This window comes from Coccidioides immitis (genome assembly GCF_000149335.2).
Source record: "Coccidioides immitis RS genomic scaffold supercont3.1, whole genome shotgun sequence".
Classification (NCBI taxonomy): domain Eukaryota; kingdom Fungi; phylum Ascomycota; class Eurotiomycetes; order Onygenales; family Onygenaceae; genus Coccidioides; species Coccidioides immitis.
Window position 1 is genome coordinate 93942 of NW_004504310.1, and position 16276 is coordinate 110217.

A 16276-nucleotide genomic window follows, 5' to 3' on the forward strand; every position below is an offset into this window, starting at 1 on the left:
GAAGAAAATGTTGATTCAGTAAAAAGAATCAAGCTTAAATGTAAAAGAAAGTAAAAGCTTCAGAAAAGAAAAATTGACCTTTAAATATCTTCAGAAAAAGTGAATGCTAAGCAAATAATAAAGAAAGAGAAACTTTCTGAAAGAGCAAGCAAAAACTTCACTTTGCAGACAAATAAAAGAAACTTCCCAAATAAGGAAGCAAAAACTTCACTTTTGCAAACAAAATACAATAAATTAAATATCTTGTAGAGGTATAACAACAGCAAAGCTCCAGTCATCTGGTATAACAGTTGGAAATTATATTTACTTCATTTCTTCTTGATCTTTTTCATTTTCACTCTGATTCAAGAAGCTAATATTCAAGAAACTGCTAGAGAGAATGTTAGGTCAACTTCTGGTGGCATATATTTGAAAGATATTCTCCATTTCTACATCAGAATCTGCTAGGCTATTATTAAATAGCTCTATTCCAGGTTTTATAAGATACTTCTTCAATCTGTTTTCTGTAATAGATTCTTTGAGTTCAGTGCTGTCTAACTCTTCAAGATAATAGGAACCTAGTTCTTGATTAGCAGACTTAACTCTATAAAGTTCTAGCTATTGAAAGTGCAGGATGTTATTCCTAAACATATTCTATTCTTTTTTGATATTGTGAAGCAAGACAAGGTCTCCAGGTAGAAGAGGATTGGTCTGAATATTATATATATTATCAAAGTATTTCTTATTTCTAGCACACATTCAGAGCTGGTAATGAGCTGCTTTCAGGACATCCTCATTTTGTCTTTTAATTTGCCATGCTTGCATCAGAAGCAGGTCTTCAGTTGTTCAAATCTTTCATCAGGAAATCATTTGCCAAGTAGAAATGTTGAGTTCAATCAGAAGAACTGCCTCCTGACTTATTAGCAATCTATAAGGGGAGACATCAGTACTAGTCTTAGTCATCATTTAATCTGCCATCAGAATTGCAGGAAGATATTTAATTCAATCTCTTCCAGTGTCATTGATAGCTTTAGCTAGCCCATCAGCCAAAGACTTATGGCCAACTTCTACTATACTATTTGCAGAAGGGTTATAAAGTGAATTAACAATGTATTTAATGTTGAATTTCTTCAGTAAGGTTTTCACAACATTCTTATTCTCTGGTCCTCCATCCATAATAAATTTAGCAGGCAGGCCCCATTGACAGATGATATTCTTATAAAGAAATTTGGCCACAGCTTCAGCTGTTGCCTTTTTCAAGACTCTAGCTTCTACTTATTCAGTGAAGTCACATCTGGCAATAACTAAATAATTTCATCCTCAACAGGAAGGCATGTGCTTGATATCTACCCTAACTTTCTCCCAACAGATAGAAGCTCAGATAGAATAAAGCTCTTCACTCAATCTTTGTGAATCTCTTTGTTGATATTGAGAACAGTGCTTCATATAAGCAGACACATCTTTATACATGCCTGACCACCAGTATTGAGCTTGTAGGGCAGAGTACTGGAGCTGGGTATGATGGGATGCCTCATCAAGATAGGCGAGTTGGTTGATATGGTGAGAGTGCAAGAAAGGTGAAAAATCACAACTTAGTAAGGGTATGGTTGAGTAGTGAGTGTAGAGATAGGTATGTCCTAACAGACACCTAAGCTCATAAGAAGTAATAGTGCTAAAGAGCCCTGTACTAATACAGGCAGCTCTAATAAGAAACAGTAGCAAGTTTCATGAACAAAAAATCTTCATATTCTCTAACTAATAACCAAACTGGTAGTAAGGAACAAGTGTGTAGAAAAGAGCAATGGTGCATGAAGATAATAAGCAAGATGCAGAGACTACAGATGGTTTATATAGCTCAAGAATAGTAGCTTTAGAGTGGTTTGTGCCTCAGACTAGAACAATCTTTGTTCTAATAAGATACCAGAATCCCCACTACATTTTCTCCTAGTCTTCAATATTGGCATCCCCTGACAACAAGCAACATATAAAATAAAATAAAACTAATTTAGTAAAATAAGAGAATAATAAATAGTAATGAGCAGTCTGGTAAGAAAAAATATAGAAAATAAGAATAAGAAGAGTGATAGCAGCAATCTCTAATAATGATCACCATGATCCTCTTCTTCTACCAAGTTCTTGAGAGAAGGAGAAGGCTGAACTGACACTGGATCAAAGTCATGCTGCACACAATGCCAATAGAATTTATTACCAAAAGCTTTCTTTTTAATTTGGTAAGTCTTGACAATGGCATCCAGAGTAATTTGTGTGGCCTTTAGGCACCAGTTATTAATGAAGTCCTGACCCTTTTTGTCATCAGAGCCAAAGAGAATATCAAGTTTCTTAATTATCATGGGGTTGTTCCACCTAATTCATCCTACCAGAGTATTCAATATAGCTTCTAAGCCTTGTAATTGAATAGCAGTAGGGAATCAATATGGAACCAATGCATAACAATTTGAATGACTGGATGGAGACAAAGGCCCTGAAACTAGATCTCTATATGCAGCAGAGAGCTGGGACCATATATCAGCTTTATTGACTTTTAGATGTTCATGGTCCTCTTGGATTGCCACATACCAGAGTAGCATAGTACACCAGACCTTCTTGCATGGTCCAGAAGCTCCATAGGGTAGCAGAGGGCTTGTAATTCAGATATTACCAGGTTTGCAAATGATGTCAGTCCACCTAATATCAAATTTTTTCTTTCATTATCCTTGGTATACATTGTATCTTTAATGTGGTGAACATAGCCATCAGTAAATAAGCCTTATTCTTCAACTAGTCTCCACTAATTCTCTAGATGATTATGCATTTCTGGCAAGATTTCTGTACAGTCATCAGGCTCTTCTGCAGTTAAGATCAAGAATTCTTGTATCATGTTAACACCCCTTCCAGTAGTAATAGCATCTGGAACATTAACATTGATACAGTGAAACCCAGTTTTATCCCCTGCCTTAGTATACTTGATGTAGTATGGATAGGAGATTAATTTCCAAGTGTGGTCAGATCTTGTCAGTATGTACTATAGATAGTACACAGAGTTCTGGCACATAAGTTATTGGCCAATACTGTGATACATTGTTCTTAACCATCTATAATTGTTGCAATCTCCCATCATTCACTGATGATGGTAGTACATATTATATTCACCATTAACCCAGATGAGTACTGTAGTAGTGGTGCCTTGTAACTTATCATTCCACCAGCACATTAGCTGGAGAATAATAACAGATTTAGTAGTCTTCTATTTCTTCTGATGATTGCTGGTGGTGAACTTGTTAACTTCAGTTATTCACACATATCAGTTAAAGTCAAAGACCTTCATCTTTGTAACCAGAGAAATAATTAGCTGATGCTTGAATTTATAAATGCCTAAAGCATCTTCAGCTCTAGCTGGTTTATTTGCCAAACAGAACCAGAGGTAGGTGCTGTCATTGGTCTTGACTGAGCTAATATTGCAACAATTACTATAGATGTAAGCCAAACAGTTGAGAAGCTCCTTTCTATTAAGTGTGCAAGTCTGTAAACCAAGTTTTGAAGCCATTAGTTTAGCATGGTCATAGTATAGATAGATGTCAGCTTTCTTATTGCTAAAGGTCTTTTCTAACTGCTTCAGAATGCAAATAAGCTCCAACTCCAAACACATGTTAGTACTCTTTATTTTTTGGAGAAGCTGCTGTTCAAAACTATGGCAACAGCAAGTACCAGAGCATACTGCCATGACAGATTCTTCTTATTCATGTCAGAGTATTTCCTCATCACTTTCAGAAGAAATAATAAACTCATCTTCATTATCTAGATCTTGAAGAGTTTAGTATGCTGATATAGCTGCAATTCTCTTACTGTAGTGCTTCAGAGCTTCTAATTGGCTGGGTGGATTGGCCAGCATACTGGTGAATTCAAATGGTGGCTGTGATTGGCTAGTTTCTAATCCACACAATCTAATTGACATTGTACTATATATAGAGGTGTTACAAACATAGACCTAGACCAACCAAGCATCAGACAACATCAGATGTTCAGGGGTATTCACATGACCCCAACACTGAACATATAAGGATTACATAATTTACATGGATCATGGGAACCCCAGCATTCAGTCTCTGAGTGAGAGGACCTCTACATTTTATGCATGACTCTCTCTCATCAGTTGTGGGCATTGTATCTACTTAGCTCTTTCATATCTCTAATCCTGGGAAAACCTATATGATCTATAATCAGTTCATCTAACATTCTGAACACTTCAACATACAATTGCCTAAGTTAGTATGATGCAACCAAGACCCACAAGATAAACCACAACAAAACTCTATATTGTGGACCTGACAGAGATAGACACCAATATGGAGAAGATGAACATTGATGAAGATGCTGGTAGCAGTGGAGCCATCACCAGTGAGACACCAGCAGACAATACAGGCAATGAAGATACACCTCTCAATACATTAGATAAAATCTGAAGAGAGAAGACCTTTGAAGAAAAAGAAGATATGTCTGCAAAAGAATCTAGCAGACATACATGAATAAAACAAGATACACAGGCTGCAGAAGCAGATAGAATATGAACAGAGAATAGTAAACAATGATTTCCCTTTAGAGTTTCTCTTACACATAAGATCAATAAAGAAGTCAGACAATTTCAATAATATGAAGCCACCAAAAGTATCTTATTATCATAACAAATCACTTAGCAAGTGCAAATTGGGGTTAGCTTCAATAAGACAGCAGTTTTGCCTGAGGAAATCATTATAAAAGACACCAGATGTGGTTAGAATTGATTGGGCATCCAGTCATTTTTGTAACAAACTCCAGATGCATTGACAGATGTTGGAAATAGAGAGAGAATAACTATTCATATCATGAAACAAATTCAAGATGTGGTGTAAGAATGATGTTGAACTCAAGATAACTTGTAGTTGAGGTACAATGCAGCATTATCATGACACCATCCAACAAGAGAATCAACTCATACTCTTATTTTTCATATATATTACTGAACTCAAACAGGACCTGAACAGTTTACCAGATGAATTCTTTCATGTACTCTTTCTATAAATGAAGGTCAGATCAATCATTCAGGCTGAACTGAATAAACTACAACACCAACCAAAAGCAGTTGCAGAATTACAAGAACAAGCAACACTTATTAAGTCTATTTTAGAAAAGAAGAAGCAAAGTCAGTGGGACAAGAATCAAAATAAGAAGAAATGGAAAATCTCAATCTCTCAAGAAAAAGATGCATCCCAACAAGACAATAAAGAAGATTATCTACAAATAAAGAAGACACCAGTGAAACTACTTTCAAAAATGTCAGAAGAGGAACACAAATGACAAATAGATAAAGAACTCTGCCTAAAATATGATCAACCAGACTATAGAGCAAAGTTCTGTACAAACAGCTCCAACAAGTTTCAGCAGACAGATGAAAAGAATAAGAATCAGATAAAGACTAGAGCTGCAAAGCCCATGCAAGACCCAGGTCAAATATTAGAAAGATGAGGTGTTAATCTAATAGAGAAGGCAAGCAGATGCAGTATGTGCCTGTCAGTCACACTAACTACACCATCAGATAATCTTATGGAGCAAGCTGCACTGTTGGACTCAGATACCACAGTGAACAGTATCTTCTACAAACTGGCATCCCAATTGAACTGGGATCAATCAGAGACACCCATGGAAGTCATTAAGATGTTGAATAGAGCTGAGACTGATTAGTACAGCATCTACAAGACCCAACTCACTATAATAGACTCCATGGGAACCACAAAGATGGTAAAACATACATTCACAGTGATCAACATGGTTAATGTGAACATAGTTCTAGACATGCTGTGGTTAGAAGATTTCAACCCAGACATAGACTAAAAGAACAAGATGTAATATTACAGACTCTCAGAGAAAATAGTGAAACTTCTGAAGACAGATAGATTCCTCCAAGCAGTGCACATCAAGAATAAACTCTCTTATATTATTTTTGCATCAGATGACAATCAAGTTCTGACAGAAGTGCCTGAGTGATTAAGAAACTACAAAGATGTTTTCTCAGAAGAAAAAGCAGCAGAGTTGCCAGAATTAATAAAGATCAGTCACCTAATTATTCTTAAAAACAGTCACAAGCCCTCATACATGCCAATCTATAGATTATTACCCAAGCAGACAGAGGTCCTACAAGAGTACATCAAGAACAAGTTATGCAAGAGTTGGATATATCTGTCACAAAGTCTGACAGAAGCTCCAGTATTATTTGCACCCAAAGCTGATGGAGAACTCAGGCTCTGTATCAATTATTGTAGTCTTAATGCAATCATGATGAAGAACTGTTACCCCTTGCCATTGATAGACAAGATATTAAGCCAGTTGACAGGAGTATACTACTTTTTCAAGATAGATCTACATAATGCCTACTACTGAATTAGAATTAAAGAAGAAGATGAATGGAAGATCATATTTTATACAAAGTTTGGGAGTTTTGAGTATCTTGTTATGTCTTTCAGATTGTCAAACACACCAGCAATCTTCCAGTCCTATATTAATAGAGTGCTGGCAGGCCTGGTTGACATATGCTGTATAGTTTACCTAGATGATATTCTTATTTTCTCAGCCTTAGAGAGAGCACAAGAAATATGTTAGACTAGTTATGAAGTATTTAAGGGAATACCAGTTGTTTGCAAAGCTTGCTAAGTGCACTTTCAAAAGGCAAATGATCTCATACCTCAGATATATTATTGATAACAAAGATATTAAGATGGACCCAAAGCAGGTACAGATGATTACAGAGTTGCTCTTGCCATAAAGTTTTTATGATATTCAGATATTTCTGGGTTTTGCAAACTTCTATCAGAGATTCATACAAAAGTACTTGATTATCATGATATCATTAATAGATCTCTTGAAGAGCAGTAAAAAGAAAAGAAAGAAAGAATCTTTTCTTCTGACACTTACTGGCAGAAAAGTATTTCACAAGTTGCAGACAGTCTTCTCCAGAGAGTCTGTCATCCAGCACTATAATTCAGAACATAGAATATGTCTGAAGATAGATGCTTTGGAACATGCTGCAGATACAATATTACTACAGCTGTTTGAAGATGAGTGGCATTCAGTTGTCTACTGGTCATTCAAGTTTGACCAGATCCAACAAGTCTATGACACACTGAATAAGAAGATATTGGCCATCATCCAAGCATTTATTCATTAGCAGCAGTACTTAGAAGAAACAAAGTATTCTGTAGAGATTATTACAGACCATGCAAATCTTTATTTATTTATGAAGTCTACAAACAAGGTGGCACAACAACAACACATAAGATGGATAGAGATTCTCAGAATGTATGACTTTGAGATTCTCTACCACTCTGGAAAGCATAATCCAGCCAACACATTATCACAAAGACCAGATTATGTCAAACTAGAAGAAGACATTAATCTGCCAACATATACACTCAAACAATGTTACACAGATGGTCTTCCAGAGTGAGACTCATTTGAAGGAACTTTCTTTAATGAAGAAGATATTCAAGTACATGCTGCTTGTGCTGTCTAAAGCAGTAGGGTAGAGATGATACAGGAAAGATCTGGTGGCATCAAGATGATTGAGTTAGTTCAGAGAGCACCAGTTAAAGATGCTGGAGAGGCTCAATAAAGAAATTGCAGGAGATTCTGAATTCCCCATGTGCACACAAATATAGTGATGAAAAATAAAAAGATCTATAACAAATCAACTGTAAGCATGTTGAATCTGCTGCTAGAAGTACAGAAAGATGATTTCTCTGTACAAGTAAGATTCATTAAGACAGAATCTCAGCAGTCAGAGTGGAAAATAGACAAACAAGATTTTTTGACAAAGAGTGGCAGGATCTACATCTCTAATAATTCAGCTCTAAGACAGAAACTACTACAAGTCCATCACAACAATCTATTCACAGATTACTTTGATATGATGAACACATTTGTCTTGCTCCAGCAAAAATATAATTAACAATTGATAAGACAAGATGTCCAGACATATATACATGAATGCCAAACCTGTCAATGAGAAAAGACTCCAACACACAAACTATATAAGTTGCTTGCATCATTGCTGACACTCAGTGATTTCTGGTGTTCAATATCTATAGACTTTATAATGGATCTCTCTTCAAGTAGAGAGAAGAGGAACTCATACAATGCAGTTCTAGTTGTTGTGAATCAATTTACAAAACTTGCATGTTTTCTTGTGTGTAGAAAGAAGATTGATACACTAGAGATGGCAAACCTTCTGTTCAGAAGAGTGTTTAAAGACTTCAGATTTCCAAACAATATTATTTTAGATCAGGAATCTGTTTTCACAAGTGAATACTGGTCAGAGCTATATTTTCACATGAAAGTTAGACAAAAACTTAGCACAGCATTTCACCCACAAACAGACAGCTAAACAGAGACACTGAACAAGATTTTGAAGAGATATCTTCATGTCTATTGTAGCTATAGATAAGATAATTGAGAGAAGTGACTTGTGTATGCAGAATTTGCATACAACAGGTCAGAACACTTCACAACACATATGTCTCTGTTCAAAGCAATGTACAGCTTCAAATCTAGGGAATCAGATAAGATTCAGAAGTTGGTTGACAATAACAATGACATACAGATAACATCTGATGGGAGACTGAGAATAATCTCTGTGTTAAGAAATAGTCTGGTAGAATATTTGACAAAAGCAAAAGAGAATCAAGTACAGTTCTATAACTAAAGATATTAAGATAAAGTGTATGCATCTGGTGATGAAGTAATATTGTCATTAAGAAACCTACAAATAATACATTCTTGCAAGAAGTTAGATGACAAGTACTATAGATCTTTCTCAGTGATAGAGATTATAGAAAATAACATATATTAACTGAAGCTCTCTCCAAGCTATCAGATTCATAATGTTTTCCATATCTTATTGTTGGAACTATACTGCATGAGAATGAGTGAGGCACCAACACATTCTTCCACAGTACTGGTAGACAATTATTATGAGTGGAAAGTAGACAAAATCTTGAACAACAAAGCACACTAGTGCAAGAGACATTATCTAGTGAAGTGAAAAGAATTCTCTATGGAGGAATTAATGTGGGAATCTGAGAAAAATCTTGAAAATGCACAAGAAACTTTTAAGAATTATCTAAAGAAAAGACAAAATTACAAGAAGATGAACAAATCTATATACAGAAAGAAAGATAAACATGACACAAAACAAACATAAAGATTACAATATGCCTACAAAATCAAGAATTTAACAGCAAGAAGATGTATCACAAGAGCACTCAAGATATAGCCACAACAGTAGTGAACCAGCCATAAACAAGCAAGACTTAGAAGTCACAGGTATGTTTGGTACAACAACAGACAGAATCACAACAGAAGACACAGTCACAGAGAAAGATATTACAGACAAAGAAGTATAAAGAAAATAAAGTATTTCTATAATACTTCAAAAACCAGAAGAAACAACATTAGTTAGATAATCAATAGAAGATGTGAGATTGATCTAAGCAAAAGTTAGTCTGAGAACAAGTAAGATAATACAGAAGATTTATAAGACTGATTTCTATACTATCTTAAAGAGCTTTGATTCCACTTATCAAACAAGTCATAAAATAATCAAGCAAGACTTGAATGTTTGCAACTTCATTTTCTATCTGAGAGAGAACAGTACAAACTGAGCTTAACAAACAAGAGAACTCAGACAGGCTGTCTTTGATAAATTCTGTCTTGGACATGAGGTCCACAGTCTTGACTACATGATATGAGACAGAACAACAACATTTCATGAAAGATTCTTTAACAGTAGAAGTGGCTTGGCAGCAGCAATATTTAGCAGCTCCTGAGTTAAGTTCACAAAATTCATGCATGAGTATACTCCTGCACTTGACATTGTATAGATAACACAGATCAGCTGTATCAAAACTATAGTATTCTTCTTAAAGTTGCAAGAGCCAACAAACTAGTTCAACAGTGGATTCTGGAATCTACAGCCATGTCAGAACAACAAGAAGAACAGATAAAGACACACTTACATCATAACAGATACAGATTTGATATTCTAAACAATAAGAACAAGATTCCTTCTCAGCATTCTATAGACAAGGCTTGCCTTCATCCAGATAGTTCATAAACATCAAGTAAATACAAACAGAGTACAGAAGAGTGTCTTCTTTGTTATGTGTAATAGAGTCTTTCAACAACAATATTATGATAAGTTATAAAACAAACAAGAAATGATGCCTGAGCTCAAACAAAGCAGAAGAAAAGAAGAAAGAAGAGGGTCAGAAACTCTCTATTTATATCTGTCATAACATATCAAGATTGCTAGTTCCACAACTTGTTAATAAATAACATGATAATGGACAACAGATAATATAACAACCAGACAAGCAAACAAATAAAGAAACAAGTACATGATAAAATACTGGACTTTTGTAATAAAATAATTGCTGTCCTACAACAAAGAATGTCTACTGCAACCAGCAGTGATATGCATGTGAAATATCTATATAGATAAGCAGTGAGTAATGCAGAAGCTTACACATTCAAGAACCTACAATACTTCACCAATAATAGGGGAGCTATAATAATGTATGAAAAACCACTTCAGTGGCTCTATATCTTGGAGTCTGAGGCCTCTGGGAGGGGGGATAGTGTTACAAATATAGATCTAGACCAACTAAGCATCAGATGATATTGAATGTTCAGGGGTATTCACATGACCCCAACACTGAACATATAAGAATCACATGATTTGCATGAATTATGGAAACTCCAGCATTCAGTCTCCAAGTGAGGGGACCTCTATGTTTTATGCATGACTCTCTCCCATCAGTTGCAGGCATCATACCTACTTAGCTCTTTCATATCTCTAATCCTGGGAAAACCTACGTGACCTATGACCAGTTCACCTAACAGATATTGAGAATTGTAAAGCTATTGTGGACAATAGTATTGTTTTCTGATGGACAAATATTTGAAAAAAAGAAGGTGAGTATTTATCTTGTGAAGGGATACTCTTGTAGAGTCTGATTAAGAATGCAGATTTTCACAATGGGTCTTTATTTGTTATAAATGTAGATCTAGACCAACCAAGCATCAGATGATATTGGATGTTCAGAGGTATTCACATAACCCCAACTCTGAATGTATAAGAATCACATGATTTGCATGAATTATAGAAACCCCAGCATTCAGTCTTCTAGTTAGAGAATCTCTACATTCTACACACAACTCTCTTTCATCAGTTACAGCATTGTATCTACTTAGCTCTTTCATATCTCTAATTCTGAGAAAATCTACATAAGCCACAACCAGTTCTGCTAACATTCTGAACACTCTAATATATAATTAAGTCAGTATGATACTACCAAGACCCACAAGATAAACCACAACAGCATCTCACATTGCAGATCTGATAAAGGTAGACACCAATATGGAAAAGATAAACATTGATGAAGGTGCTGATAGCAGTAGAGCTACTATCAGTAAGACACCAGCAAATAATACAGGCAATGGAGATATATCTCTTAATACATTGGACAAAACTTAAAGAGAGAAGATCTTTAAAGAAAAGAAGATATAGTGGCAAAAGAATCTAGCAGACATATATAAATAAAACAAGATACACAAGCTGCAGAAGCAGATAGAATATAAACAAAGAATAATAAACAACAATTTCTCTTTAGAGTTTCTCTTACACACATAACTGATAGAGAAGTCAGATAATTTCAACAATGTGAAGCCTTTAAAAGCATCTTACTACTATAGTAAATCACTTGATAAGTGCAAATTGTAGTTAGCTTTAATAAGACAGCAGTTTTATCTGAGAAAATTATTACAAAAAACATCAGATGCAGTCAGAATTAATTAGATATTCAGTTATTTTCATAACAAACTTCAGATGCATTAGCAGATACTGAAAATAAAGAGAGAACAAGTACTCACATCATAAAGCAAATTCAAGATGTGATGTAAGAACAACATTAAACCTAAAATAACATGCAGTCAAGATACAATACAGTACTACCACAATGCTGTCCAACAAGAAAATTAGTTCATACTTTTATTTTTCATATACATCACTAAACTCAAGCAGAATCTGAATAATCTACCAGATGAATCTTTTTATATACTCTTTCTACAGACAAAGCTCAGATTAATTATCCAGACTGAACTTAATAAGCTGCAACACCAACCAAAAATAGTTGTGGAACTACAAGAACAAGCAACACTTATCAAGTTCATTCTAGAAAAGAAGAAACAAAGTCAGTAGAATAAGAATTAAAGTGAGAAGAAACAGAAAATCTCTATCTCTCAAGAGAAAAGTACATTTTAACAAGATAATAAAAAAGATTATTTACAACAAAGAAGATATCAGTAAAACTACTTTCAATAGTATTAGAAGAGAAACACAAACAACAAATAAACAAAAAACTCTGTCTAAAATATGGTCAACCAGATTATAAGATAAAGTTCTGTACAAACAGCTCCAACAAGTCCCAGCAGACAGATAAAAAGAACAAGAACTATGTAAAGACTAGAGCTGCAAAGCCCATGCAAGACCCAGATCAAATATTAGAAAGACAGAGTGTTAATCTAATAGAGAAGACAAGCAGGCACAGTATGTGTCTGTCAGCCACACTGACTACATTATCAGATGATTTTACAGAGCAAGCTGTACTGTTAAACTCAGGTACTATAGTGAACAGTATCTTCTATAAACTAGTGTTCCAATTGAACTGGGATCAACCAGAGACACTCATGGGAGTCATTAAGATATTGAACAGAGCTGAGACTGATTGATATAACATCTACAAAACTCAACTTACTATAACAAACTTCATAGAGATCACAAAAATAGTAAGATATACATTCACAGTAATTAATATTATGGAGCAAGCTGTACTGTTGGACTCAGATACCACAGTGAACAGTATCTCCTACAAACTGGCATCCCAATTGGACTGGGATCAACCAGAGACACCCATGGAAGTCATTAAGATGTTGAACAGAGCTGAGACTGATTGATATAACATCTACAAGACTCAACTTACTATAACAAACTTCATAGAGATCACAAAAATAGTAAGATATACATTCAGAGTAATTAATATGGTCAATATGAATATAGTTCTAGGTATGCTATAGTTAGAAGATTTTGATCCAGATATAGACTGGAAGAACAAGACATAATATTATCAACTCTCAGAGAAAACAGTAGAACTTCTGAATACAGATAGATTTCTTTAAGCAGTGTACATCAAGAACAAACTCTCTTATATTATTTTTGTATCAGACAACAACCAAGTTCTGACAGAAGTGCCTGAGTGATTGAGAGACTATAAAGATATTTTCTCAGAAGAAAAAACAGAAGAGTTACCAGAATTAATAAAGATCAGTCATCTGATTATTCTTAAAGATGACTGTAAGCTCTCATATATGCCAATTTATAGATTATTGCTCAAGCAGACAGAGATTATACAAGAGTATATTAAGAACAAGTTATGCAAGAGTTGAATACATTTATCACAAAGTCTAGCAGAAGCTTCAGTATTGTTTGCACTCAAGATTAATAAAGAACTCAGACTCTGTATTAATTATTATAATCTTAACATAATTACAGTGAAGAACTGTTACTCTTTGTTATTAATAGACAAGATGTTAAGCTAGTTGGCAGGAGCACACTACTTTTCCAAGATAAACTTACATGATATCTACTACCAGATTAGAATCAAAGAAGAAGATAAATGAAAGACCACGTTTTATATAAAGTTTGAGAGTTTTAAGTATCTTGTCATGTTTTTCAGATTGTCAAATATATCAGCAATCTTCCAGTTCTATATTAATAGAGCACTGGCAGGCCTGGTTGACATATGCTGTGTAGTTTATCTAGACAATATTCTTATTTTCTCTGCCTCAGAGAGAGAGCACAAGAAACACATTAGACTAGTTATAAAGTATTTAAGAAAATACCAGTTGTTTGCAAAGCTTGCTAAGTATGCTTTCAAAAGACAAACAATCTCATATCTCAGATATATTATTGATAATGAAGGTATTAAGATGAACCCAAAGCAGGTACAGACAATTATAAAGTGGCTCTTGCCACAAAGTTTTTATAATATTCAGATATTTCTGAGTTTTGTGAACTTTTATTGAAGATTCATATGAAAGTACTCAGTTATTATAGTACTGTTGACAGATCTCTTGAAAGACAGTGAAAATAAGTGAAAGAAGAGATCATTTCTTCTAACATCTGCTGCCAGAGAAGAATTTTATATGTTAAAAGCAGTCTTCTCTGAAGAACCTGTCATCCATCATTATAATTCAGAATATAGAATATATCTGAAAACAGACACTTTGAAATATGCTGCAGATATAATATTACTACAGCTGTTCAACAATGAATGATATCTAGTTGTTTACTAGTTATTCAAGTTTAATCAGACCCAACAAGTCTATAGTATATCAGATAAGAAGATGCTGGCCATCATTCAAGTGTTTATTTATTGATAGTAGTACTTAGAAGAAAGTATCTTGTAGAGATTATTACAGATCATACAAATCTTTATTCATTTATGAAGTTCACAAACAAGATGGCACAACAACAATACATAACATGAATAGAGATTCTCAGAGTATATGACTTTGAGATTCTCTATCACTCTGGAAAGCATAACCCAGCTGACATATTATCATAAAGATCAGATTATATCAAACTAGAAGAAGACATTGGTCTGCCAACATATACACTTAAATAACATTACACAGATAGTGTTCCAGAGTGGAATTTATTCAAAGAAACTTTCTTTAATGAAGAAGGTATCTAAGTATATACTGCTTATACTGTTTAAAGCAGTAGAGTAGAGATAATACAGAGAAGATCTGGTGGCACCAAGACAGTTAAGTTAGTTCAGAGAGCACCAGTCAGAAATACTGAGAAGTCTTAATAAAGAAATTACAGAAGATTCTGAATTCCCTATATATATGTGAATACAGTAACAAAAGACAAAAAGATTTATAACAAACTAATTATAAGTATGTTGAATCTGCTGCTAGAAGTACAGAGAGACAATTTCTCTGTACAAGCAAGATTCATCAAGACAGAGTCTTAGCAGTCAGAGTGGAAAATAAACAAACAAGATCTTTTGATAAAGAGCAGCAAGATCTACATCTCTAATAATCTGACTCTAAGACAGAAACTACTACAAGTTCATCATAACAATCTATTTGCAGGTCACTTTAGCATGATGAAGATATTTATCTTGCTCCAGCAAAAATATGATTGGCAATTAATAAGACAAGATATTTAGATGTATGTACACAAATATCAAACCTGTTAACAAGAGAAGACTTCAATGCACAAACCATATAAGCTGCTTGCACTATTACCAATACTCAGTGGTCTCTGGTGTTCAATATTCATGGACTTTATAATGGATCTCTCTCTGAGTGAAGAGGAGAGAAATTTATATAACACAGTTCTGGTTATTATGGATCAATTTACAAAGCTTGCACATTTTCTTGTATGTAGAAAGAAAATTAATATGCCAGAGATAGTAAATCTTCTGTTCAAAAGAGTGTTTAAAGACTTCAGATTTTCAAACAATATTGTTTCAGATCAGGGATCTGTTTTCAGAAGTGAATACTGATCAGAGCTATATTTTTACATGAAAGTTAGATAAAAACTTAGCACAGTATTTCACCTACAAACAGATGGCCAAACAGAGGCACTGAACAAGATCTTGAAGAAATATCTGTGTATCTATTATAGTTGTAGACAAGATGATTGAGAGAAGTAGCTTGTATATGCAGAATTTGCATACAACAGATCAGAACACTCTGTAATGCACATGTCTCTGTTCAAAGTAATGTACAGCTTTGAATCTAGAGAACCAGATAAGATTCAGAAGTTAATCAACAACAACATACAGATAACATCTGATGAAAGACTGAGAATGATCTCCACATTAAGAGATAGTCTGGTAAAATATTTGACAAAAGTAAAAGAGAATCAAGCATGGTTCTATGACTAAAGATATCAAGATAAAAAGTATGCATCTGGTGACAAAGTGATGTTATTATCAAGAAATCTACAAATAATATATTCTTGCAAGAAGTTAGACAACAAGTACTATAGACTCCTCTTAGTAATAGAGACTATAGAAAATGATGCATATCAACTGAAGCTCTCTTCAAGCTATCAGATTTATGATGTTTTCCATGTCTTATTGTTAAAACTGTACCACATGAGAATAAGTGAGGCACCAATATATTCTTCTGTAGTACT

At 34.3% G+C, this 16276-nt stretch overlaps 1 protein-coding gene across 1 annotated transcript; it reads left to right on the forward strand.

Annotated features, from left to right (window-relative positions):
• Nucleotides 1–11422: 11422 nt before the first annotated feature.
• Nucleotides 11423–13017, forward strand: CIMG_12570 (uncharacterized protein; the record flags this gene model as incomplete). The annotated part of the gene is made up of 7 exons (XM_001249261.2): nt 11423–11474; nt 11703–11756; nt 11891–11960; nt 12145–12254; nt 12392–12610; nt 12659–12682; nt 12917–13017. The coding sequence occupies 7 exons, from the start codon at nt 11423–11425 to the stop codon at nt 13015–13017; spliced, it is 630 nt and encodes a 209-aa protein (XP_001249262.2).
• Between the last annotated feature and the right edge of the window lie 3259 nt (nt 13018–16276).